General features: G+C 38.5%; 3 protein-coding genes across 3 annotated transcripts in view; 2 read left to right on the top strand and 1 right to left on the bottom strand.

The window, feature by feature from the left end:
- The first annotated feature begins 480 nt into the window (after positions 1-480).
- Positions 481-5,528, top strand: DIO1 (iodothyronine deiodinase 1). Its single transcript, XM_081948503.1, has 4 exons — positions 481-1,200; positions 2,728-2,871; positions 3,483-3,682; positions 4,159-5,528. The coding sequence occupies exons 1-4, from the start codon at positions 870-872 to the stop codon at positions 4,225-4,227; spliced, it is 744 nt and encodes a 247-aa protein (XP_081804629.1). The 5' UTR covers positions 481-869; the 3' UTR covers positions 4,228-5,528.
- On the bottom strand, positions 5,218-17,050 carry IFT25 (intraflagellar transport 25). The gene is made up of 5 exons (XM_081948504.1): positions 16,733-17,050; positions 14,560-14,666; positions 13,220-13,288; positions 6,480-6,523; positions 5,218-5,528 (listed from the first exon to the last, which is right to left on the bottom strand). Exons 1-5 carry the CDS (start codon positions 16,828-16,830, stop codon positions 5,421-5,423), a joined length of 426 nt encoding a protein of 141 aa, XP_081804630.1. The 5' UTR covers positions 16,831-17,050; the 3' UTR covers positions 5,218-5,420.
- Positions 17,051-17,217: 167 nt separating this feature from the next.
- LRRC42 (leucine rich repeat containing 42) overlaps positions 17,218-26,456 on the top strand; it is a 13,573-nt gene continuing 4,334 nt past the window's right edge. Inside the window, exons 1-4 of the mRNA XM_081948502.1 lie at positions 17,218-17,650; positions 18,213-18,691; positions 21,819-21,950; positions 24,605-24,723. Coding sequence (XP_081804628.1) covers positions 18,228-18,691; positions 21,819-21,950; positions 24,605-24,723 — 715 coding nt within the window. The 5' untranslated portion in view covers positions 17,218-17,650; positions 18,213-18,227. The remainder of the gene's footprint in view (positions 17,651-18,212; positions 18,692-21,818; positions 21,951-24,604; positions 24,724-26,456) is intronic.

The following is a 26,456-nucleotide window of genomic DNA, read 5'->3' as shown; positions in this document are numbered from 1 at the left end:
CACTGCTTTTCAAACTTGACAACTCCAAGATGTGTGGGTTCCAATTTTCAGAATTCCCCAGTGTAGCTATTAGCTTGTCTGGTTTAAAAAAAAATTGCATGGCTGGGAAAGTCTGGGAGTTGAAGTCCACACATCTTAAACTTGCCCAGTTTGAAAACCATGATCTTACAGCACTGATGGAACACTAGTATTTATAAATAAGGGAGGGTATTCCTACACTTGTGAAAAAGCCATATCTGAATATGCAGGCCTCATCCTGCATATTTCAGAAAATAGTTGACGCTCAAAAACAAATTGTGGGAATTGTGAATATGATCAAAATAAGGGGCTTTGAGCATGTCTTTTCAGCAGTCTATTCAAGGAACTGGGCAGTGAAATAGAAAGTCCTAAATATCCCACATTTGTATTCCTTGAAGGTTAAGCAAGATAAAAACAAGATAAACTTCTGAATACTTGATAGCAAGGCAAAATCTATTGAAATCAATAAGAATTGTTGCCCTAGATGGTTTTCTATTTTGATTAAACCCTCTAGAAAAGTCGGGTCATTGATTTTGCAAGAAAGAAATCTAATATTATAGTTATTTCCGGGGAAAATTTCTCTGGATTTCAATTCCGAAATAGATTATATAATCCTTGTTTTTGAACATGTTGAACCTTACAACATTATTTATTTTCACCAACGTTCTGTTAAGGGCTTTGGATTTTCTTCAAGGTAAAGAACTGATAACTGTTATGATGTTGGTCATTTGAGGCAGCTAACGAGCCTAGCAATTATTAACTTTAGCTCAGGCTCTCCTTTTTCCCCCCTTTCACTTTGCTCCACATTGAATTCTCCTTTGCAGAATGTAGCAGCCTCTTCTTCTGCCAAGATGTTCAGAATGAAGAGATTTATGCAGAGGTTCTGGATTCTTCTGCATGTGTGCCTGTCCACTGTCATTGGTAAAATCTGCATGTTCTTCTTCCCAGGTACTGTGAAGAGCTATCTCCTGAAGCAGAGAGAAAAGAATGGCATGGGAGACAACCCAAAATTCATCTATGACAATTGGGGTCCGACTTTCTTCAGCTTCCCTTACTTACTCTTTGTCTTGAAAGTCAAATGGAAAAGGCTGGAAGATGAAGCCTTTCAGGGCTGTCCTGCTCCTAACACCCCTGTAGCAGATCTCAGTGGGAAAATGCATCGCATTCTGGATTTCATGCAAGGTAAGTAAACACCAGGATAATGCTTTTGGGAAATATTAACAGGAAATAATTTAACTTTATATGCATGATTGATGCAAGCAAAATGACTCTCTTAAGTAACATATGCTATTGTATGTACTGTACATAAAATTACATATTGCATATGGATATACAAGATTATGCATATGCATTTATTACTGTACTGGGTCCAAAGATTCACACATTCGAATACATGCATGCAATCTATGCCTCAGATTTTTTTTTCTTAAAAAATATAACAAATGACTTCACAGAAAAGAAAAGAAAAGAAAAAGAAAAGAAGAAAAAGAGCATGATAAAGCTTGAAGTAATCCAGATACATCTTGCCAGCACAAACACAAACTGCACTTTGCCTTTCTCTTAACATAGTCATAAGTTATTGGCTTCTACTTCATAGTAACTAATTAACTGCACTGCTTTGGAAATTAAGATAAAACTCAACTTTTATACCACTAGCATTGTACACTTATTCTGCATAATTCAAATAGTTGCCATAGATAATTGAATCAAAATATTTTAGAGAAACAAAAATACATTTGATAAGATATTAATAAAGGGTGATGTGAAGAACAGAGATAATTTTATGTTTTTGCTTAATTGTAATGTGAATCAAGCTGCTAAAGTTTCTTCAACAAATCCTGGCTTAGTTTTATTTTGAACATACTAATGGTTGTCATCACTTAGATCAAGAGAGATTGTACAGATACTCAAATAAAAATCAGAACATTATAGTACTCAATTCTATTGCAAGTACAAACATAAGTTAAAAAACAAAAATAGCTTACCATATCATAAAATTCCTTCAAACAGAGGCAATGTTGAATAGATCATTTTAATTAGAGGATTTTTATTGGTGATGCCAATAATGTTCTAAATCTTTGCTCTGCTTGCAATTATTGTTGGGTTTAGAAAAAACAGAAAGGGCCATTTTAAATTGAAATACATGCTGCCAAATACATGCAACATTCCTGCTGAATACATGCAACATTTTCATACAATGTGCAGAATGCTCATTATGAAAAACAAAACATGTTCTTTATCCAATAATGCTTATTGAGAATTAGAATTATACCATCATAAAATATTCTTGGCAAAATTATTCGTGTGACATTAGCAGGGTCTTAATAAAGGTTTCATGTGGTGGAATGAATACATGGAGGGTTCTAGACCAAATGTTTCTCAACCTCAGTACCTTTAAGATGTGTGGACTTTAATTCCCAGAATTCCCCAGTTAGACTGGGAACTTGTTCAAAAAGGCACCGAATAAAAGTCTACCATTAAAGCATACTGCCCTTTCAAATGTCTCAAATATTATATTAATCAGCCACTAAATGTTAGGTGTTTCATATACAGAAGAATGTTCTTCTGTATATGAAATTCTTAAAATTACAAATTCTTAAAATTACTGTATATGTAGCATTTTAATTGCAAATAACTCCTGAATAAATGAGAACTATAACAATCCTTATTCTCATCTTTACCTTTCAAGATTTATCTGTTTTCTTGCAGGTAACAGGCCTTTGGTTCTAACATTTGGAAGTTGTACCTGACCTTCATTCATATTCAGATTTGGCGAGTTTAATAAACTTGTTGAAGATTTCAAATCTGTAGCAGATTTTCTTGTAATCTACATTGAAGAAGCTCATGCCTCAGGTAAGGCAAGCGTGCTAAAAATCTAGTCATTAGATTGTAAATGATTGTATTCCAGGTTAACAATCTGGATGCATTTCTTCTTCAATATAAATCATAGAACTTAATGGACAGGTTTAACATTATGTGACCGAGGAAGCTAGTTTCACTTGGAAAACAATTATAGTGTATCTAATACTGTATGTATAATCTTCAAAAACGATCAATATTTGATTGTCTAAGTCAAATGTAATTTAAGAAAGGTTGCTGTTGAGACTCAACAGCTAAGATACAGCACCCCCACTGCTTTCTCTAACACCTAACATTTTATCTGCATGAATAGAAGCAATTTTTTTTATAAAATTCATAGTATCAAAGCCATACTTTCACTGTGTATTTATCCAGCAGCAGACTCTGGAAGATGATAAGACAATTGTAGAGTCATTTAGGTATAGGTATGATAATAGCCCATGAGACTGAACAGGTTTCATGATTTTGCACTTCTGGAAGAAAAAAAGGAATACAAAAACCAAGAAATCTGTGCTCTTACATATCCCATTTCTATTACTAAATGTAAGGATGAATATATCCAATATTGATAGTCTAATTCCTGTTAGAATTATTCTTTATTTTAGATGGATGGGCCTTTAAGAACAATATTGTCATTAAAAGTCACCGAACCCTTCAAGATCGTATAATGGCTACACAGAAGCTCCTAAAACAGCAACCCTTATGTCCAGTGGTTCTAGACACAATGGAAAACCTGAGCTCTAACAAATATGCAGCTCTGCCAGAGAGACTGTATGTGCTTCAAAAGGGAAAAGTTGTGTATAAGGTAAAAAAGAAATATTATTGCATATTTATGTGAGGTGCAAGTTTGCAAAGCTAAACATGTACTTGAAACCTTCTGGGAGAGATGAGTTAGTATGGGGAGACTGCTATCTAGTGTTCTTTTTTCTAAAACAGATGAATTATTTTAAATATGCATTATTATTAATATTATTAATATTGTAAATATTTTCATGTAACATTTAGTGTTTTGTGCTGTTCATTTTCCGTAACTGAAAGAAAATAGTAGCATCCAATTCAATGTGAAAATGTAATCTTGTCTAGCCAATTCTGAAATAATTGGCATCCTATTATTACTGCCACATGCTCATATTCTTACACGGTATGCTTTCATTAAAAGCCTAATCTTTTAATCTATTTATTTTATAATGATTAATCTCTTTATATTACTTTACATCCTTTGCCTATACTTTATATTCCTGTCCTTAGAACAGTCACCGAATTTTTTCCCCTCTTTTACAGGGTAGACCAGGACCTTGGAATTATTGCCCACAAGAAGTACGTGAATTTTTGGAACAGTTTTACCTGTAAAAGAACACCTCAAAGCTACCTGTTTCTGAGCAGCACATACACTCCATTACCTGATTACATTTTTAAAAGTATTTTTATTTATAAAGGGCTGTATTTATTTGGAAAGATAATGGTGAAAACCTTACGTCATTAATATTCAGCAGTCATAAACTCTCAATTAAACAAAAATGTAAGATCTATTTATTATATTTACCCTAGATTATCTGCCAATGCTAATCTCCATTCTTATAATTGCCAGTGGTAGATGCACAAGTTGCTTTACACATTTGAAAAATATCTTGTGGTGAATTTTTTAGTGAAGCAAGCCATTCAATTGAAATATGATAACATGATGGGTTGCTTTATATATAACAGTCTCTAGATAGTCACACAGAGCAGTGAACTCTCTTTTAGTGACAGGAGTGCAACATTTCTCAATTATGTTTCTTCTATAAGAGCTGTATTCGGAATTGTTAGTCTTTGGATCTGAATAGAAGCAGTCTTTGTATAGAATCAAATTTCTGGAGAACACAGCTGCAGAACCAGCTGACACTTATAATAGACAAACATACATGATTGTTGTCACGAAACTCCTAGCCTGTGCAGATGCATTGGATCCTTTGAAGCCAAACCACTTAAGGACAGAAGTACAATCAAATCCAGTTTTAAAGGTGTCTGCAGAGAAGAACTTTCTGAATGGAATCGTAATAATTTCTTACTTTTGTTTCTATTAATATTTGTTTATGATAGTCATAGTTTAAAACGTAAGAGAACTATGACCTGATACGGAAAAATATTTATAGAAATAAGATGCAATATTAAACTTGGTCCAAAAATCTCCGTCCAGCTTGAACTTGTTTTCTTTAAATATGGTATCATCTTATAATATAGATAAAATGATGGAGTGGAACCTGGTGGTCTAAAAGGAAAGATTGCCCCAGACTAAATGAAGTCAATTTCTTATCAATTAAGATAAACTGAAAATATTGGGCAACATAACAGAAGGTTGAATGATTTAACATTCTTGTTTATTACTCTATTTCATCTGTAATATACTGTACATCATCATATAAATATAATCCGTTTAAATAATATTCATTCTTGAAATTTTTTAACAAATTTCCATTGAAAAGATTAAATACCAACTGCAGTTAATGCCTGCTGCATTTTTAAAAAGGCTTAATATTTAATGTGTTATAAACTGAATATTGAATTTAACTTTTGTCTGATAGTCCTTCTGCTATTACCCTATGAACTGACACAAAAGCATCAGAAGCAGATAAAATGATGAATCGAAGATATGTTGCTTGGATCTCGGGAAACTATCAAAGAGAGAAAAAAAATATTAACAGCAATATACTATAGGTATGATGTAATGAAATACAGCATTTTCAAATAGGAAAGTTTCAGTGTAAGTGAATAAACATATTCAGTGCATTTAAACATTTGCTGTTAAATGTTAAAAATGGAATATATGAAGTACTACATTACTGTGGCTTTATAAAATATTACTATATTCTGATTTCACAGTCATGATTTGCTGGCAGATGTTTTGGATACTTTAAAAGTTTGTTAGGAACAGAATGTCCCTACTTATTAACATTTTGCTTGACGTTTATCTGTAGAAAATGGGCAACCTTAAAGAATGAATAACTATATATCTTGAAGTTAAATATTTGTATGTAATTGCAAGTACAGTTCTCTATTTACACACAAAACTAAAATTGCAATAACATCCAAAATGCTAAGTTATCAAAGCTACGATATTAAAAAAAAAAAACAGTTCCACTAGCACAGTGGAACTTGCTTCTCAGTAAATATGCTTAGATGTGCATCATATAAATAAGTAACTAATTAATGTGAGCAAGCTTTTAAAAACAATTCTCAATATTCGCTAGCATTAACTAAGTAATTTCAGATATATGGGATTGGCTGCCATTTGTGTATTTTAGATTTTCTCACAGATCATGCAATAAAAATAATTTTTAAAAATCCCTCCAGCTGAACACAGCTCCTGGTAACAACAGGAACACATCATTTTATTTCCAGCAATATGAAAATGGTTTGCTATTCTCTCCATTTGTTCATTTTTAAGTTACCTAATCAGCATGTGGTCCTTATATTTCTTAGAATTCTCCCATCTAAGAAGTAATCAGGTTTAACCTAATAAATCTAATGAATATTTTCAAACTTCTACTTTAAAAAAAATGCAAACTCAAGTTGAAAAGTGATTATCTTTTATATTGTGTTAATACTAAATGAAAGATACTTACAGAAAAATCTTCTGTTTGTAGTTCCCCATCTTTACATTGTAGCTCTGAAAATAAAAATTGTATAATTTAACTGTACAAAATTAAAATATAAATATAAAATATAAATTTTACATGTTGATTGGAACTAGAACTTAAGCAGTTAAAACATTTTATAGTCAAACTCTAACAATTAATCCATATCTTGATGTTAGTCTTTATTTTGATCATGATCAACATAAAACAATTTTTTTCAATTTCAATTTTATTTGATTTATAGACCGCCCCCTCTCCCCGAAGGGACTCGGGGCGGTGTACAGGCACCACATTAAAAACCATATACAAAGAATAAATACACTTAAAATCAAATTAAACCTTAAAGCTGTACAGGATGGTAAAAATTAAAAATCAACTTAAAACCAACCCCTAAAAATTTAAAAGTGCAGAATTGAGGGACTAAACTGGGATTAGGCCAGGCCAGCTAAACTAAACGGGTGGGTTTTAAGCTTCTTACGGAAGGAGCGGAGATCGGTAGTTGTTCTGATGTCAGGGGGGAGGTCATTCCAGAGGGTCGGGCCCATCACAGAGAAGGCCCTACTCCTGGGCGTTGCCCGCTGGCACTGCCTCGTGGATGGCACCCGGAGGAGTCCCTCTCTGTGAGAGCGGATCGGCCAAAGGGATGTATGGGGCAGGATGCGATCCCGCAAGTACCTAGGTCCTGTGCCATGGAGCGCTTTAAAGATGATAGTCAACACCTTGAAACGCAGCCGAAAAGCCACAGGTAGCCAGTGCAGCCCGCGCAGGAGAGGTGTTACGTGGGAGTACCTAGAGACTTCCGCAATTGCCCGCGCGGCCGCATTCTGAACCAACTGCAGCCTTCGGGCGCATCTCAAGGGGAGCCCCATGTAGAGAGCATTACAGTAGTCCAGCCGGGACGTCACAAGCGCATGGGTGACTGTGCGGAGGGCGTTCCGATCCAATAGGGGACGCAATTGGCGCACCAGGCGAACCTGGTGAAACGCCCCCCTTGCCACGGCCGTCACATGGTCATCCATTGACAGCCGGGCATCTAGGAGGACGCCCAGATTGCGTACCCGATCCACGGGGGCCAGCTGTTCGCCCCCAATGGCCAGTGATGGAAGCAACTGGTTGAACCGGGGTGCCGGTAGCCACAGCCACTCCGTCTTGGACGGGTTGAGTTTGAGTCTGTTACTTCCCATGCAGATCCGTACGGCTTCCAGACACCGGGACATCACTTCGACGGCATTGTTGGGATGGTTCGGGGTAGAAATGTACAGCTGGGTGTCGTCCGCGTACAGATGGTAATCCACCCCAAACCCACGAATGATCTCGTCCAGCGGCTTCATATATGTGTTGAACAGGAGAGGTGAGAGGACCGACCCCTGCGGCACCCCACAGGTGAGTGGCCTCAGGGTCGACCTCTGCCCCCCTGTCAACACACATTGCGCTCGGCCAGAGAGGTAGGAGGAGAACCACCGCAAAACGGTGCCCCTCACCCCCAGCCCCTCCAGACGATGCAATAGGATACCATGGTCGATGGTATCAAAAGCCGCCGAGAGGTCTAATAGGACCAGGATGGAGGAACAACCCCCATCTCTGGCCCTCCAGAGATCATCCACCAACGCGACCAAAACCGTCTCTGTGCTATGGCCGGGCCGGAAACCGGACTGTCGCGGGTCCAGATAATCAATTTCCTCCAGGTGGCGTGGGAACTGTTGTGCCACCACACTCTCTACAACCTTTGCCAGGAAGCAAAGGTTGGAGACGGGACGATAGTTAGCTAACATAGCCGGGTCCAGGGAAGGCTTCTTGAGTAGGGGCCTCACCACCGCCTCTTTTAAGATGGCCGGCAAGAAGTCCTCTCTCAAAGAAGCGTTGACTAACTCCTGGAGCCAGCCTCGTGTGACCTCCCAGGATGCCAGTATAAGCCAGGAGGGACACGGGTCCAATAAACATGTGGTGGCTCGCAGTCGCCCACGCAACCTGTCCATATCGTCGGAAGTAACAGAATCAAACTCCTCCCAGAATGGCACCTCAAGACCCACCTCCGACATCCCTTCTAGACCACTAAAGGGGACCTACTCACTGCGAATCTGAGCGATTTTGTCCTGCAGATACTCTCCAAATTCCTCTGCTCTACCCTGCAAAGGGGCTTCCCGCGGCCTCTGTAGAAGGAGGGAGCGGGTCACCCTAAACAGGGCGGCAGGGCGGTTATCTGCGGATGCAATAAGAGTGGCACAATACTGACGCTTGGCCACTCTTAATGCCACAAGGTAAGTCCGTAAATAGGCTCTCACCTGTGATCAGTCAGATTCAGAGTGTGACGATCTCCATCTGCTCTCTAGGCATCTCTTGCGGCGCTTCATCACCCTCAGCTCCTCGGTAAACCAAGGGGCCTGGGTGGATCGCTGCCGCAAGAGAGGCCGCAAAGGCGCAACCCGGTCCAAGGCCCCGGCGGCCGCACTGTTCCATGCAGCCACTAGGTCCTCCATCCGGGTGCGGGTCAGGGCTACAGGAAATGGCCCAAGCTCCATCTGGAACCTATCAGGTTCCATCAAGCGCCTGGGGCAGAACCATCTAGGACATTCCGGTTCCGCCTCCCCGCGATGGGGAGTAGCGGCTGGAAAGTCAAGCCGGAGAAGTGAGTGATCTGACCATGACAGGGGTGTAATAACTAAATCCCCTACTCCCAGATCACTCCTCCACTGGCCAGAGACAAAGATAAGGTCCAGTGTGTGACCTCCCTCGTGTGTGGGGCCCTGAATTACTTGGGTCAGGTCCATGGCTGTCATGGAGGCCATAAACTCCCGAGCTACCTCGGATGTTTCCCCTACCGATGGCAAGTTAAAGTCCCCCATGACCAAGAGCCTGGGGGTCTCAACCGCCATCTCGGTGATCACCTCGAGGAGCTTGGGCAGGGCTGCTGATGCATAGCGAGGAGCCAAGTATACAATCAGCAAGCCCAACTGCCTCCCTGGGCCCCACTTCACGCATAGGGACTCACAACCGGTTATCTGTGGCACAGTGGACTCTCTCGGCTCAAAACAAAAGCAGTCAAAGAAAAGAATCACAAAACAAAATAAAATATAAAATATTGGGCAAGGTATTAGCAATATTAAAACTGATCCTAAACTTCATAAGAGTTTAATATTAATATTACTAAATTCAAAATATTATTTAAAATTAAAACTTTAACCCTAAAACTAAAATATGAAGTAAATTAATCTCAAAGAACTGCAATTCTTGAGTTAGTATTGATAATACTACAATTTAAAAACAAAACAGCTGCATGTGTTGTATATACACAACAATAGATTAATTTATTCAACAATCAATGTTTTTATTTCAGTCAGCAAGTATGAATCATTATGAGCTGTTGGAAATAATAAAGCTAAAGGTTTTCCCTGCCCAGTCGTGCCCAATACTATGAGGTGATGCTCATCTCCATTTCCTAGCCAAGGAAGCCGGTGTTGTCCAAAAACACTTCCATGGTCATGTGGCCAGCGTGACGATACACCGAGGCACACAGAACATTGTTACTTTCCTACCAAAGTGGTACCTATTTACCTCCTTGCATTTGCAAGCTTTTAAACTGCCAGGTTGGCAGGAACTGGGGCAAGAATGGGAACTGTCATCTAGTACTACTTGGGTCTCAAACTGCCAACTTTCTGTCAACAAGCCCAGTATCTTAACTGTTAGGCCACCATGCTCCTATGTTGAAAGTAATATCATATAGCAAAACTTAACAATATGGAGAGAGAGCTGGAATCTCACTGGCCAAATAAAAGAATGGTGGTATATAAGATATCAGTTCTGGATATTTTACTATCTGAACATAAATAAATCAGGCTCTAAGATATCTGTAAAAAACTCCAGTATAAAGGGCAGTGGATTCCTAATACCTCCTGTCCATATGACTGAGCCCTGCAGGATATTTTCTTATATCTGCCTTAAACAGCTGATGGCGAGACATTAAAATGATCTATTAGAGTTTACAATTTGGTAAAATTTAAGCGCACTGCAGGGCTAAACAGGGAGCCTGTTTACTTAAAAATACAACACTGGGCAAATCGGACTAATGTAATTGTCCAGAACCTGTTGCATCAATACTGTGCTGTTGCATCAATACTGTTAGCCTGCTTGTGTCCCAAAGGAGGATATTCATAAAATTGCAGGGTATTTTTTCTGATAAGTATCTCCTCCATCTAGCATTAAAATTATCTTCTAATGTTTGTGGGGTTAAGCCAGTGGGTAAAAATATTCATGTTAACCAAGAAGAAAAGAAAATTATTCATATTTTGGTTATTATCTGAATTAACTCCAACCCGCAAAGGAGCTGAACACTAAAACAGGATATGGGTTACTGTATGAAAGATGATCTTTAAAAATTTTGAATGCACAAGTTTCTAATTTTGAGTTATTGCCATAAGGCCCAAGCTACATAGTATTAAAATGCTAGTAGCAGCCATTGGCAGAAAATAGCTTTAAGGTAGCAGGCATCCCTTCAGCAAAACATATTCCAATTGCCGAAGCTGATTTTGGAGCTTTCATAATCCAGATTAGTACATTTCCTATTGGATATCAAAAAAACTTTGCAAGATATTTAAACACCTTGACCTATTTGATTTGGTGGCCATTTAAATTGCTACTTCTGAATTCTAATACGTTTAGCCAATATCAATATTTTTGCCTTTACACAGGCCCTACAGTGCATAGTTGATGATCTTAGGGCATGTTTCAGTCCAATGAAAGTCTGAGATAAAACTACCATATTTGGCTTATTGAAACATATGAACTACTGTTGGGGGGGGGGGGGGAGTCAGAGTATTCAGATAGGTGGTCAGAGTTTATGTAAAAGGTAAATAACAGTGATGCCAACATACAATCCTATCTATCTTCCCAAACCAAGTTAATTACTTTAGTTGTGTAATTTTGTAAAGTAAATTGGATTTTAGACAAGCTTTTTCATGAAGCTCAAGCAACAATAACAATAGACGTCTGTTCTGACCCCCCTCTTCGTCCACACCAAAACACTCCGAGCCAAAGATACTTTACAAGATTTATAAAACCAACACAGATAAGCCTTAGCAGCAACCCGGCACTGATAAGTATTAGCAGCAATCCAGCCTGCCACACTCACAAGACTGTTCTCCCACATTAGTTCATGTGTTGACTTCTGCAAAAGGGGCGTGAGCACAAGCAGTCCTTTTATAGTCTGCAGAGGAGCCTAATTACCACCAGCTGAGTACAATTACCTACTGTAACTGCGCAACTGTTCCTTACGCCTATTAGCTCTCCGGTGCCGAGCATCCAGAAACAACTCACTGCTGATGTCCAGATCACACTCCCTTGTCTCCTCCCCACTGGACCAAGGCTCAGGTGCCTCCTGGTGGCCAACCAGCCTCTCTGCGCCCTGTTCGGAGTCGGAACCCTGTCCAGGGTCCTCCACCTCCTCCAGAGCTGACTCATGGGGACCCTCGCTGTCGGAGTCTGGTGGCAGCTCCAACGGCTCCTGCTGGGCCACAACAGACATCTATCTATAATGGAATTGATGAGTTTATCTGATGTCTTAGGCCCAGATAATGAGTAGAAGGCAAACTTAAAATCAACAAAAGCAGCATATGGGCAAATCCTACTTTAGCCTTACACTTAAAATAAAGGCAAGATCAAGGTATATTGGGTCTAATATCAGCCTATTTCTCTGCACTTGTTCTATTTCCAGCAAATTCACTATTTTTGTATTTAAATATTTGGCATAAATGTTGCTAATGCTTAGTAGATTATTAGGTTGATAGTATGTCCCATTCTCTCTTTTTATAAACGGGACTATTACTGCTTTTGAAGTCTTTTGAAATCATTGCAGAGCAATCATTGTAGAAAAATCAAAGAAGGGAGTGGCTAAAACTGGGGTTCACCATTCTTACATATGCATTTTGCCATTAAGAAATCATTACCTGGTGGGTTTCTTTGTTTAAGTTCGTTAACCCACTTTTTAATTTTTAAGCACATTAACTGTCAGCCAATTAAGAAATAAGTCAGCATTCATATCTTGATGTATGTATGTATGTCAGAATCATAGTCATATAATTGTGGAGTTGGAAGGGACCACAAGAATCATCTAGTCCAACTCTCTGCAATGTGCAGGAAAAGCAATTAAATCATTCATGAGAAAAGGCTGTGCAGCCTCCATTTAAAAACCTCAGAGATACCATAGCCCTTATTGGTATATTATTCTACTACTGTGTCTGTCTGTCTGTGTCTGTCTGTCTAGCTTTCTATCTATATTTCATAATAGTATATATAATGAAAAATAGAAATGGAGTTTAAAATATCACCCACTGTTGTGGATTATTCTTCCCTAACAAGATGGAGAAGAATTTGGGGCACTGACTTTTACCTATAGTCAAATGTCAAAGAAAAGGTCAGGTTCCATTCAGAGCATATGTGAAATTGATAATTGGATAATGCATTACAAAGAATCAATTGCTGTTTGCTAAGTGCAACAACCCAACTTGTAAAATATATTGAAATAGCCTTTGGTTCTGCAGATTACAAAGTTAATACTGAAATTTTTAAAAATGCAATATCTCCTTTGAACTTTTAATTGTATACTATTAATCTAATGTTATACAAAAATTGAGATCAACAGAATTTCTTTTCAATAACCATAGTCCTCAGACTTTGAATTCGGTAGATTTTAGTATGATCATTCACTGAATCATAACAATATTAAGTATAATTACCTCTTTCAATGCATTTTTCAAAATCAACTGGATCTTTAGATACGCTTTTTTCAATGCGTAACCTCTTCACTAAAGAAAATATTTTTAAAAATCTTGTTAATTGTAAAATTACTAGTTCCACCTTAATATTTCAAAATTATTAATACAATAATTCTTTAACGCAAGGCTTTAACCCAAGGGTACTTTTCAGGCTAATTTCATTTTTACAATTCACCAAAGAAAATTATCAGATAAAGAATCATTAAAATACATTAGAAAGCTAGGTACGTCAAATGTGAGGAGCATGAGAAATATGTGATCAATATATTTCCTTCCATGTATAAAAAATAATTTGTTATGGACACCTTTTGCAGATGGAGGATTGAGTTATATAAAGAGGGCAATGCTATAAAATATTGGGGACCATGATAATCTGGGTTTGGAAAAGACTTTTCTTTAATTATGTTCACCTTAATTTAGGACATAAAGCAGTTTTAGGTGATTTTTCTCCCAAAAACTCTGGGAAACTGGCCACATTTTTCAGAAACATGCAATTAGATGGGTTCTAGGGATCACCCAAACAAAAGAAAATCACACACATTTCTTATCTCCCACATAGCTGTATAGATTTACAGAACCATACATACCATAAATTAGAGTTTTCTTTGAAGTGACTGATCAGTATTAAAAACTTTGACAAAACTCATAATTTGTTGAATAGCATATACATGGGCTTAAATGAGGTTGTCTGAATGCAGGAACAAGCACATAGTCAAGGGGGAAGTCACATTCACTCAACAACCATGTTACTAACTTAACAGCTGCATTGATTAACAACTGTGGTAAGAAAGATTGAAAAATGGGGTAAAACTCACTTAACAAACATCTCATTTAGCAACAAAATTTGGGGCAGAGTCGTGATCATATGTCAATGACTACCTGTAACCTGATTTAATGATATTAGCATGTTTGTGTCACCAAAAACTTGATGGGTTATTCTTGTTTCAAAATCCCTATTACAGAATGGTTTACATTAATCAGAAATTAAACGTATTCATCCCAGGATACAAGTATGGGAGAGTTCTAATGTCTCATTTTATATTCAAAGATGCACGCCCAGAAAGAATTATAATTATAAAGAGAATTGCCTCCACAGCTCATATGAATAATAAAAAACATTATGAGCTATGGCTGAATTCTTCTAAAGTAGAAATGTCTATACAGTATTCCTTAGTATAAATGCATGACTATTTTTCATTATATGAAGTATACAACTATATTATGGAATAGTACATTAAAATGAGTACATAAAATTGCAGAAAAGACACATAATTTGAAAACATAAGCATACTATAACTTACCTGAGTAACACTGAATTGTCAGTTTGCTAATGGTCACACGTTTATGAAAGGAAATAATAAATTCCTGAGGAAACATCCCTGTTGTGGTCCAAAAAGTTTCAGATCGCCTATTAGGAGAGAATAAAATGCAATTATTCATCATAGGCTATGTATCAAAATGAAATTATGGTTTTAACATAATTAAACAAACCACAGCTTAGCACAATATCCACTCATATGGGTGAACCTACCCATATTTCTTAGCCTGTTGCTAAGGGGATATGTTGCTGTGGGGATAACTTGAGAAACAGAAAAATATACTTTCCTTAGAGCTTCCTGGTGAAAAGGAAGCTATATTACTGCAAACTGCCTCAGGTAGCCCCAACGAGGAATAGATGGCAAATACATTTAACAAATAAATAAACTGATAAATAATACTGTACATATAATGTAACAAAGACATGTTTAAAATCTTGAATTCTTATCACCATTCTTGAGTCTTGGCCTTTTCTGAAGCCAGTGTGTTTCACCTTGTTTTTCCACAAGCAATGTTTTTTCTACCTTCCACTTTCCCACAAGCAGTGTTTCTCCACCTTCCACTTTCCCACAGGCAGTGTTTCTCCACCTTCCACTTTCCCACAGGCAGTGTTTTTCCACCTTTCACTTTCTAACAGGCAGTGTTTTTTCCGCCTTCCACTTTCCCACAGACAGTGTTTTTCCATCTTCCACTTTCCCACAGGCAGTGTTTTTCCACCTTTCACTTTCTAACAGGCAGTGTTTCTCCACCTTCCACTTTCCCACAGGCAGTGTTTTTCCCACCTTCCACAGGCAGTGTTTTTTCCACCTTCCACAGGCAGTGTTTTTCCACCTTCCCACAGGCAGTGTTTTTTCCACCTTCCCACAGGCAGTGTTTTTTCCACCTTCCACTTTCCCAAGGGCAGTGTTTCTCCACCTTCCACCTTCCCACAGGCAGTGTTTTTCCCACCTTCCACCTTCCCACAGGCAGTGTTTTTCCCACCTTCCACCTTTCCACAGGCAGTGTTTTTCCCACCTTCCACCTTTCCACAGGCAGTGTTTTTCCCACCTTCCACTTTCCCACAGGCAGTGTTTTTCCCACCTTCCACTTTCCCACAGGCAGTGTTTTTCCCACCTTCCACCTTTCCACAGGCAGTGTTTTTCCCACCTTCCACCTTTCCACAGGCAGTGTTTTTCCCACCTTCCACTTTCCCACAGGCAGTGTTTTTCCCACCTTCCACTTTCCCACAGGCAGTGTTTTTCCCACCTTCTACTTTCCCACAGGCAGTGTTTTTCCCACCTTCCACCTTTCCACAGGCAGTGTTTTTCCCACCTTCCCACAGGCAGTGTTTTTCCCACCTTCCACTTTCCCACAGGCAGTGTTTTTCCCACCTTCTACTTTCCCACAGGCAGTGTTTTTCCCACCTTCCACTTTCCCACAGGCAGTGTTTTTCCCACCTTCCACCTTTCCACAGGCAGTGTTTTTCCCACCTTCCCACAGGCAGTGTTTTTCCCACCTTCCACTTTCCCACAGGCAGTGTTTTTCCCACCTTCTACTTTCCCACAGGCAGTGTTTTTCCCACCTTCCACCTTTCCACAGGCAGTGTTTTTCCCACCTTCCCACAGGCAGTGTTTTTTTCCACCTTCCACCTTTCTACAGGCACTGTTTTTTCCACCTTCCACTTTTCTACAGGCAGCGTTTTTTCCACTCTGGCAACTTTAAAATGACTTTACCATGCATAATGTTTTTTTAAAAAGTTCTTCCATTCAATTCCCCATAAATTTATGGTAAACCGCACCAAACTTGATTGCAGAAAATACGACTTCGCAGAGTGGTCAATGCCTGGCATGCTCTCCCTGACTCTGTGGTTTCTTCCCCCAACCCCCAAAACTTTAACCTTAGACTGTCGACCTCAGCCCATTCCTAAGAGGTCTTTAAGGGCATTTCATAAGCATATTCCCTTGTATTCATATTCATTTCATGTATTCATAATCATGTGTATACTTATATCTGTTATCTAATCCGTGCTTGACGAAATAAATAAATATAAAATAAAATAAATTTTGGCAGTTGAATTCCACCCATCTTAAAACTCGCCAGAGTAGAAAAGGAAAGTCTCCCGAGGTCCCGAGTCAATCCTTCCAATATTCAACACGACCCCGAAGGCTCAAGGCTCACCCGTCAATGATGTTTTCCGCCGGGTACATTTCATCACTGGACGTTGCTAAAATAACATCGGCTCCCTCGGAGGTGAGGCAGTAATCTGTAAACTTCATCCCTGCTCAAGCCTCGCCAACGGCCACCTCAAAGCGTCCCTTCTTTTCCCCTCCTACCAGCCGAGCGGCTCAGTTGCCTAGCAGCACCTAGCCTAAAAGCCCGGAAGTGACGTCCTAAAATCTGGGTTAGATAATTTGTGGCTGAGGGCATTGTATGAAATCAAACAGTGAAAGAGGAACAATAATTGGAGAGTGGCAGGGATCCGGAAATCCAGGGATTTGTGGACTTGGACTCCGAGAATTCCCTCGCCAACCGTGCTGGCTGGAGAATTCTGGGTGTTGAAGTCCGCAAGTATTAAAGTTGGCAAGCGAGGACAACTCTGTCTAGTCCAACTCTCTGCAACGTGCAGGAAACCAATCCACGAGCAGTGGTTCTTTCAATTATATATTGTAAAATAGGAAAGGGTATGGCGATGTGGTGCCCTTCAAAGCGTTGGACGTGAACGCTCAAAGGCCTTCAACCGCGCGGATTGGGAAATTAAGGAGTTCAAATTCTCTCACACACACACCCACAAACACACCCCTCGTTCTCGGAAAACGGCTCTATATTTTCATCTCTAGGGTCTCCGCCCAGGCACGCATGCGCGTTGCTTTTTTTTCTTCCAGTCGCTAATCTCGCGGTCTAAAGTGGGGGCAAGTGATTCTTCTTTTACATTTTTGTATTTTCTGGGGTGGTTTCACAGAAACCTCCCGCGTGGGGAGGCGACGGATTGGGGTGGTGGATTCCCCAACTGCGCACCTCAGAGTGAATTTGGGGAGTCTGCCGGTTCTTTCCAATGTTCCCCTGCTGAAATCGAAACAAACCCTGGCTATATTGCATGTAAGTTGAAAGGATTTGCTGGTTAAATAAAATACTGCAATAAATGAAGCTTGACTGCTCCTTTGCAGTCAGACGAATTCGCTGTAGGCGTCTTCAGACATTCCTCTGGACAACAGGTATATTCATTTTTTTTTTAGCTTCATGGATTGGATTATCTTGTTTTATAGACGAGTGTTTGTCAACCTTAACAACTTTTAAGATGTGTGGACTTCAACTCCCAGAATTCCACAGACGGCAAGCAATCAATCAAACTGTCTGTGGAATTCTGGGAATTGAAGTCCACACATCTTAAAACTGCAGGATTGAGAAATACTGCTTTTAAGATTATGATTTTAAATGAGGACAGTTGTTAATGGATTTTTTTCTCTCTCCTGCAAGGGATAATGGCATACAATCATCTCTATGCTTTTGGGAAGTTTCTTCAGGCTGGGTGTTTAAGATTAATATATTTATGTATAAAAAATACTTTGCATAAGTGAAAAAGCCAAAAATGAAATAACTTTTGGAAATTTACTCAGCTTCTTTAATACTTTACTTTGTTCATTTTGACTTTTCCTTCCAGAAATCTGAAAGCAGGATGTCATACTATCTTGGTGCCGAAAATGTTCCAGAAGAAGAACCTGTATATGTTCGAGAAAATGGTCAGCTCTTTATGATAAATCAAGCTGCAGGAAGAGGAATCAATTATACTCCAAATTCAAGGCCTTCAAGATTGTTCTCCAAAGAATTATCGGTTAAGCTTTGTGTCAACAAGGAAAATGACAATGGAAGGACAGATCATTTTATCTTTACTTACACAAAGGAGGGAAGTCTTCGTTATTCTTCCAAGTCTCTCTTCAGCCTAGTTCTGAGCTTTATTGCTGACAATATTAATCATGTTGATTCACTGAATGACTTTCCAGAACAGATAGCAGAAAAGCTTTTCTATGCTGCAGATGCCAGGCAGAAATTCATGGAATCAAAAACAGGGCTTTGTGCTTTGCAGACCTTCACTAATGCTTATGGATGCTTAGTGCTTCAGAAACTATGCTTGAGAAATGGGTAAGCACATACTGTTTGCTAATAGTAGTATGTTTGTATGCTAATGAAGTATGTATATATATATATATATATATATATATATATATATATATATATATATATATATATATACATACATACATACATACATACATACATACATACATACATACATACATACATACATATGTACGTCTTTGGTTGTTTGGGTTTTCTCCCGCGTAGAATTGGAAGTATCTTCACGACGTTTCGATGAAGTCTCATTCATCATCTTCAGGCTGCTGCTTCCGGCTTGGTGCTTCCAGCTTGGTGCTTCCAGGAGCAATGTGAGATCTCAGCCGGTTCCTCTTTTTAACTGCCAGTGGGGGTTTGTGCTGATTGGGTGGGAGCTTGGCTGCATTCTGATTGGGTGGAGGTGTATTCTGATTGGTAGGGGGCTTGACTGTGCTCTGATTGGATGGGAGTTTGGCTGTGCTCTGATTGGATGGGGGCGTGTTCTGTTTGGGTGGGGGCCTGGTTGTGCTTGTGTTAGTCTGAGTTGCAGAGGGATTTGAGCTGGTGAGCTGCGTTACTGTTGTTTGGCTTCGCGTTTGTAGTCGTGCCACATCTCCGTGGTGGGCATCAGTTTGCTTCATGTATGGATTGGAGGGGTTTAAAGTGGCTAATAATGCAGCTGTGGTCTGGCTTCTGGTTTGTGGTCGGGCTTCAGGTTTGTGGTCGGGCTTCAGGTTTGTGGTCATTATCGGTGTGGGTTTGGGCTTGCTTTTTGCACAGAACAAAAACGCTTAGCTGACGAACAACACCTCAAAACCGAACTACACACTCTCACCAACGTACTAACATCCAACGGATTCCAAAGAAACAATATCACTAACCTAATCCAAAAAGAAAACCCCACTAAAATCCAAGACAGTGAACAAGAAAACGGCAAAGCCCTCCTCCCATACATAAAAGGCACCACAGACAGAATCAGCAAGATCCTCCACAAACACAACATCAAGACAGCATTCTACACAAACCGAAAAATATCCACTATCCTGAGAAACCCCAAAGACAAAATAGAGTTAGAAAATCAAGGAGTATATGAAATCCCATGCACCACCTGCCCCACCACATACATCGGACAAACCAACAGAAGAATAAAGGCACGCATTGAAGAACACAAAAACTCAGTCAGAAAGGAGGAACCAACTTCTTCCCTGGTCCAACACCTCAAAGCCACAGGACATGATATAGACTTTAAAAAGACCAGAACTATTGCCAAAATTGAACATTTTAACAACAGAATAATCAGAGAAGCTATTGAGATAGAAAAACGACCACACAGCATGAATAAACGAGATGATACCTCCCGCCTACCAGCCATTTGGAAACCCGCCCTCACTGACAAACGAGTCCCTAACACTAAGAATGACACCAGACCCACACTCACGAAAACCACACAGGATGTCACTATCACACATCCACGCAAAAAGCAAGCCCAAACCCACACCGATAATGACCACAAACCTGAAGCCCGACCACAAACCAGAAGCCAGACCACAACTGCATTATTAGCCACTTTAAACCCCTCCAATCCATACATGAAGCAAACTGATGCCCACCACGGAGATGTGGCACGACCACAAACGCGAAGCCAAACAACAGTAACGCAGCTCACCAGCTCAAATCCCTCTGCAACTCAGACTAACACAAGCACAACCAGGCCCCCACCCAAACAGAACACGCCCCCATCCAATCAGAGCACAGCCAAACTCCCATCCAATCAGAGCACAGTCAAGCCCCCTACCAATCAGAATACACCTCCACCCAATCAGAATGCAGCCAAGCTCCCACCCAATCAGCACAAACCCCCACTGGCAGTTAAAAAGAGGAACCGGCTGAGATCTCACATTGCTCCTGGAAGCACCAAGCTGGAAGCACCAAGCCGGAAGCAGCAGCCTGAAGATGATGAATGAGACTTCATCGAAACGTCGTGAAGATACTTCCAATTCTACGCGGGAGAAAACCCGAACAACCAAAGACGTACATACAAACACCCGCGAAAACCTCAGAAAACATATATATATATATATATATATATATATATATATATATATATATATATATATATATATATATATATATATATATATATATATATATATATATATATATATATATATATATAATGTAAAATTGGAATGCTCTGTAAAATTAAATAAGGATAGATTGAACTGCCTATCTCTATTTTTTGAGCTGTTACGTAACTGGAAACGGAAGTATTATTGCTTCATTTGCGGTTGAAGGATATTAATTAAATCTGAATTTAGTCTTACTGGCTTGATATTTATAAGCTAATCTTATTATTTTATCATTAGTTTTTTTAAATTGTGCTGCTGTTGTGGCTGTTTTATATGAGAAATAATGTTGTAAATGTATAAATAAGTTTACAAAAGATACAGGGTAGCCTTCTCCAATTTAATTTACCCCAGAAATGTGCTAAGACTTCATGCTCATTGAGAATTATAGAAGTTGATGTATCCCCCCCCAAAAAAAAACCCCTATTTTCTATAGTATTACTGTAGATTTTAAATGTAAAGGAATACTTACAACCTTCTTAAACGGAGTCATCTGAAAATAAACTGTATTGACATCTAAAGAAAATGAATTAAGGCTTACTCCTTGCAATTTTGCACCTAACTATTTTGATCCCAGCTGTACCTTCATCAAATTTGCCTTTTGTTGAGATGCTTTGTAAATTGTAAATGAAAGAAAAATGGTTTTATGGTAGTTGTGCTTTAAACAATAAGCATAATCCTTGCTTTAATAGAACAAGCACAAACAGGAAGTTAGACAGATTACTTCTGAGATCCTGACTGTATTGTATGATTTTACTATCACATTTCTCCATGACTTCTTTTCAATACTATATTGAAATGGAATTGAGCATAATTAGAAGTGGCTTAGACTGGGCATTAACAAAATCTGTGGTTGCTTTTACCAAAATAAATGAGGTCCAAACTACTTTCCAAACCAAACAAAATATTGTAGAAAATAATCTTGTTTGTAAAGATGATTAGTAGTATTAAATTTTCAGCAATAGAAGACAGTGCCCAATACAACGCTAAGTTGTAGGAGCTTACATTTTTGTTTTTATTCTTTACAGTTCTCTAATTATCTCTGAAAAACTTGAAGAAATTAAATCTTTCCAAGGTCTGACATATTTGGATTTGTCCTGTTGTAAACTTGGAGATGACCATGAGCTGCTAGAGCATGTCACCAATGAAAGTCTGTCCAGGTACAGTAATAATAATTGTGAGAGAAAATTCTCATTTGTTTGTTTATTGCTCAAAGAACTAGGGCAACTGAAATCAGTTCCCGTTTTAATTATAACAAGCCTAAAATTCATTTATCTGTTAGATATCTTACAAATGGAATAAATTATTAACATATTTCACTTGTTGGAAATTTTTTATTCAAATGGTTGATTTTTTTTATGTGCTAGCTAAAAGAGCATGCTAAATGCCACTATTTATTTATTTGTTAGATTGATTGATTTTCCATTCAGGAATTTAAAGTGGCATGCATAGCACTTCTTTCTCCTCTGTTTTTCATCAAAGTGACAACCCTGTGAAGTAGATTAGGCTGAGAGAGAGACAGAGCCACTGACCCAAAGAGTTTCTAAGGGTCATGCTAGATTTGATTCTGGGTCTTTCTGGTGACATCCTACACCTTACCAACTACAGGTAGTCCTTGACTTACAACCATTCATTTAGTGAGCAATCAAAGTTACAACAGCACAGAAACAAGTGACTTTTGACTGCTTTTCACACTTAGTGACCATTGCAGCATCCCCATGGTTACATGATCCAAATTTGGACACTTGCCAACTGGTTCATATTTATGGCAGTTGCAGTGTCCCAAGGTCACATGATCCCCTTTTGCAACCTTCTGAAAAACAAAGTCAATGTAGAGGTCAGATTCACTGACCAACCATGTTACTAGCTTAACAACTGCAGTGATTCACTTAGCAAGTGTGGTAAGAAAAATAAAATGGAGCAAAACTCACTTAACAACTTCTTGCTTAGCAACATAAATTTTGGGCTCATTTCTGGTTGTAAGTCGATGACTATGACTGTATATTGCCTCTCTATACGGGTCATTATAAACAAGTGCTTTCTTCCTTCTCAAGGATGCACTTCATGGCAGAAAAAAATGTAGAAGGAAGAATCAAAGATGCTTTTCCCAAAAGGCAACCAGATTTTCTTGATTGTTTTCCCTTTGCTTTTCATCCAAGAAGCTTCTTTAATTCTAACTGGTTAATAGACACTTCCTTCCATAGGAGGAAGTAGTCAAATTTTTCTGGTTTTACAAGAATAGATAGATTAAGGAGAAAAACCAGAAAAAATATGTGTGCGCGTGCATGTTTGCTGAATTGATACAATATTTCTCTCTCTGTGTGTTTGCTGATTTGATACAATATCCCAAATCATTAATCAAACAGGTTTCATTACAGTTCAGCATCATATAGCATGTGAATTTACTGTATAACCCCAGTGATGGCAAACCTTTTTTCCCTCGGGTGCCAAAAGCACACACGCGCTATCACGCATGTGCACGTGCCTACATCCATATTTAATGCCCTCCGTGCTGTGCCCCCTTTTGGAGCCTGGGGAGGGCGAAAATGGCCTCCCCCACCACCCTGGAGGCACTCCGGAGGCTAGAAACAGCCCATTTCCCGACTTCTGGTGGGCCCGTTAGCTCTGTTTTTCACCCTCCCCAGGCTCCAGAGGCTTTCCATCTCCCAGCTCTCAAATTTTAAGAGGGTATACCCGTGATGGCGAACCTATGGCTAGCTTGCTCACTGATGCAGCTCCGTGTGCCACAGAGGTATACCCTCTTAAAATTTGAGGGCTGGGAAATGACTGGTATCTCTCTCTCTGTAGATTAGATAGATAGATAGATAGATAGATAGATAGATAGATAGATAGATAGATAGATAGATAGATAGATAGATAGATAGATAGATAGATGATAGATAGATAGATAGATAGATAGATGATAGATAGATGATAGATAGATAGATAGATAGATAGATAGATAGATGATAGATAGATAGATAGATAGATAGATAGATAGATAGATAGATAGATAGATAGATAGATAGATGATAGATAGATAGATCTCATGCTAAGCGGTAATGAAACCACTGTTTGATTTATGATTTGGGAAATTGTATCAATTCAGCAATTACAGGTTACTCCACATACCAGATTAACCAAAACATAATTTAGTGCAGTATCTAAATCTGGTCTATAGTTCAAACAACAGCTGTTTCTATAGACATGTTCCCCAACTTCTTCACTAATAGTCCATGCAGAAATGTTGCCTGGACATGCACATGTATGTGTATAGCACATGAACTGAGGACAGTTTTTGAAGCAGAGTCTTAAAAGGATGTGACTGCTTAAATATTTCAAAGAAAGAAAGGTACTTTTTTCATGCCAATGTCATACTTGTTCTATAACCCATGTGATACAAAAAGGCCATCTCCTTTAGAGGCTTTTTACAGCCCTGTTTAAATAATTAAATCAAAAGTTTGGATTAATAGTGTCATACCTATTTAATTTACAGTTCTTTGAAGTTTTTTCAAATTTGCAATTTCAGACATATACAACAAATTGGGTTAGATGAATAAATTAACCAGGTTTATATATACACTTCTGAGACAAATAAACTTTAAGGTACTAAAATGTGTTTTCCGAAGAACATTTTCTTTTTCTGAATATTATTCATGTATGATAATTGTGATTACATAAAAAGTTCATGCTGATCTTAAGATGAGAGAGGAAACCTGAAACAATAATTGATACTTTTCAGGAAATGCTCTTTAACAATTAATTTTACTCCAGGTATTTCTGTAAAAACTGCAATTTTTACATTTTATTTCAGTCTAACTCACCTTCTCCTGAAAGATAACTGCTTATCAGATATTGGGCTTCGCAGAATGACAGCACGAGTTCGAGTCATGAAAAGAGGCCTTGAAAATCTCTCAGTATTGGATTTGTCTTGTAAGTATAAATTAAGATTAGAGAGCAGATTACAGATAGTCCTCAACTTGCAACTATTCATTTAGTGACCATTTGAAGTTACAAGGACACTGAAAAAAGTGACTTATGACCATTTCTTACCCTTAGGGCCATTGCAGCATTCCCATGGTCATGTGAGCAAAATTCAGATGCTTGGCAACTGGCAAGTATTTATAACAGTTGCAGTGTCCCTGGGTCACGGGATCACTTTCTGCAATCTTTTAACAAGCAAAGACAGTAGGGAAGCCAAATTCTCTTAACAATCCTGTTATTAACTTAACAGCTGCAGTGAATCACTTAACAACTGTGGCAGGAAAGGTGATAAAACGGTGCAAAACTCAGCAACTGCCTTGCTTAACAACAGAACATTTGGGCTTAATTGTTGTAAGTCAAGGACTGCCTGTACCTTCCTGTCCTTAACTGAACTTTGAGAGACGAGTCACTATTTTTTGCTACAAAATCAGCAATGTTCTCCTTCATGTTTGAAATGAATAGCATCAAGACTCAATAGATTATTTGAATACTTTGGAAGGTTACTCAAAAGACTTCAAGTTATTGGGGTGTGTTTTTATTCAAATCTCAAATTTCTTTAGTTGTTCCAGTTCTCTTCCAGATAAACTTTGAGGTAATGCTGTTTGGAAATAGTTGGTTTCATAATAGCAATCACTGGTGGTTTTCAATATTTATATGAACTGTTGAGGGGCATTATCAGATAATCTGATGTTGGATATTATCTGCATGTGATGACTTAAAAATCTATTTCTTTGTGTCACCTTAGATAATTGGCATAGCTCATTTGAATTCAGGTAATGGATTGGTTAAGGCTAATCTGGTGTTGGACCAAAATATACTATCTAACGCTGGGGAAGATGTAATAAATTGAAACTGAATGTAGACAAGAGAGATTTCCCTGTACTTAACAAAATGACACTTCCAAAAGAAGTAGAAACACAGTGTGGGGTGTGCATTTTTTTTTCTGACCCTTTCCCTGTGCCTTCTTCTAGCTCCAACTTGACTAATATAAATACCCTCCCATGGGAATGTCTTTATGTCTTGTTTAGAAATTTAAATACAGCATATGGCTTGGTCAAAGACATCCCATTATGCATATGATAACATCATTATACTGACTGCCAATTTGTTTCCAGGCCAAGGACTAGTAATTCAACTTTATAGTCTCATTGGGATATGTCCGGCTTATATGAGTGTATATCCCTTTATATTTGATCCTCTTAGTTAATTAAGTCAATTTGCTTACGGTTTCTCAAGGTTATCTTGTAAATGACTCATAGTTAATCTTTCTCTGAAGCTGTTCTACTTCTTTAGAAGTCATTCACTGCCAAATTGATCGTTTAACAAAATGAAGACATATTTTAAACAGAGTTTAAATTCTAGATTTTTACTATTTTTAATTTTAATTTCGTCTTTGTGTTCTGCTGTACATTGCTGAAAGACTTCGGTGGTCAAGTTAAATAAATGATTTGTTAAGCATTTAATTTAATTTAGTTTAATGTATTAAGCTTCCTAGCTTCCTTGAGCGATGGTTCCTAGTTTGAATACAGCAAACAAGATGGTACAATATCCAGGTTTTCTGGAGTTCTATGGAACAGGAGTATTTGATAGCAAATACCTAATCTTTATTCATATACAGGTAATCCTTGATTTACAACCGTTTGTTTAGTGACCATTGAAAGTAACAATGACACTAAAAAAAG

The sequence above is a fragment of the Natrix helvetica genome (genome assembly GCF_964273705.1).
Source record: "Natrix helvetica genome assembly, chromosome: 3".
Lineage (NCBI taxonomy): Eukaryota > Metazoa > Chordata > Lepidosauria > Squamata > Natricidae > Natrix > Natrix helvetica.
This window is presented reverse-complemented; position numbering and strand designations above follow the sequence as displayed.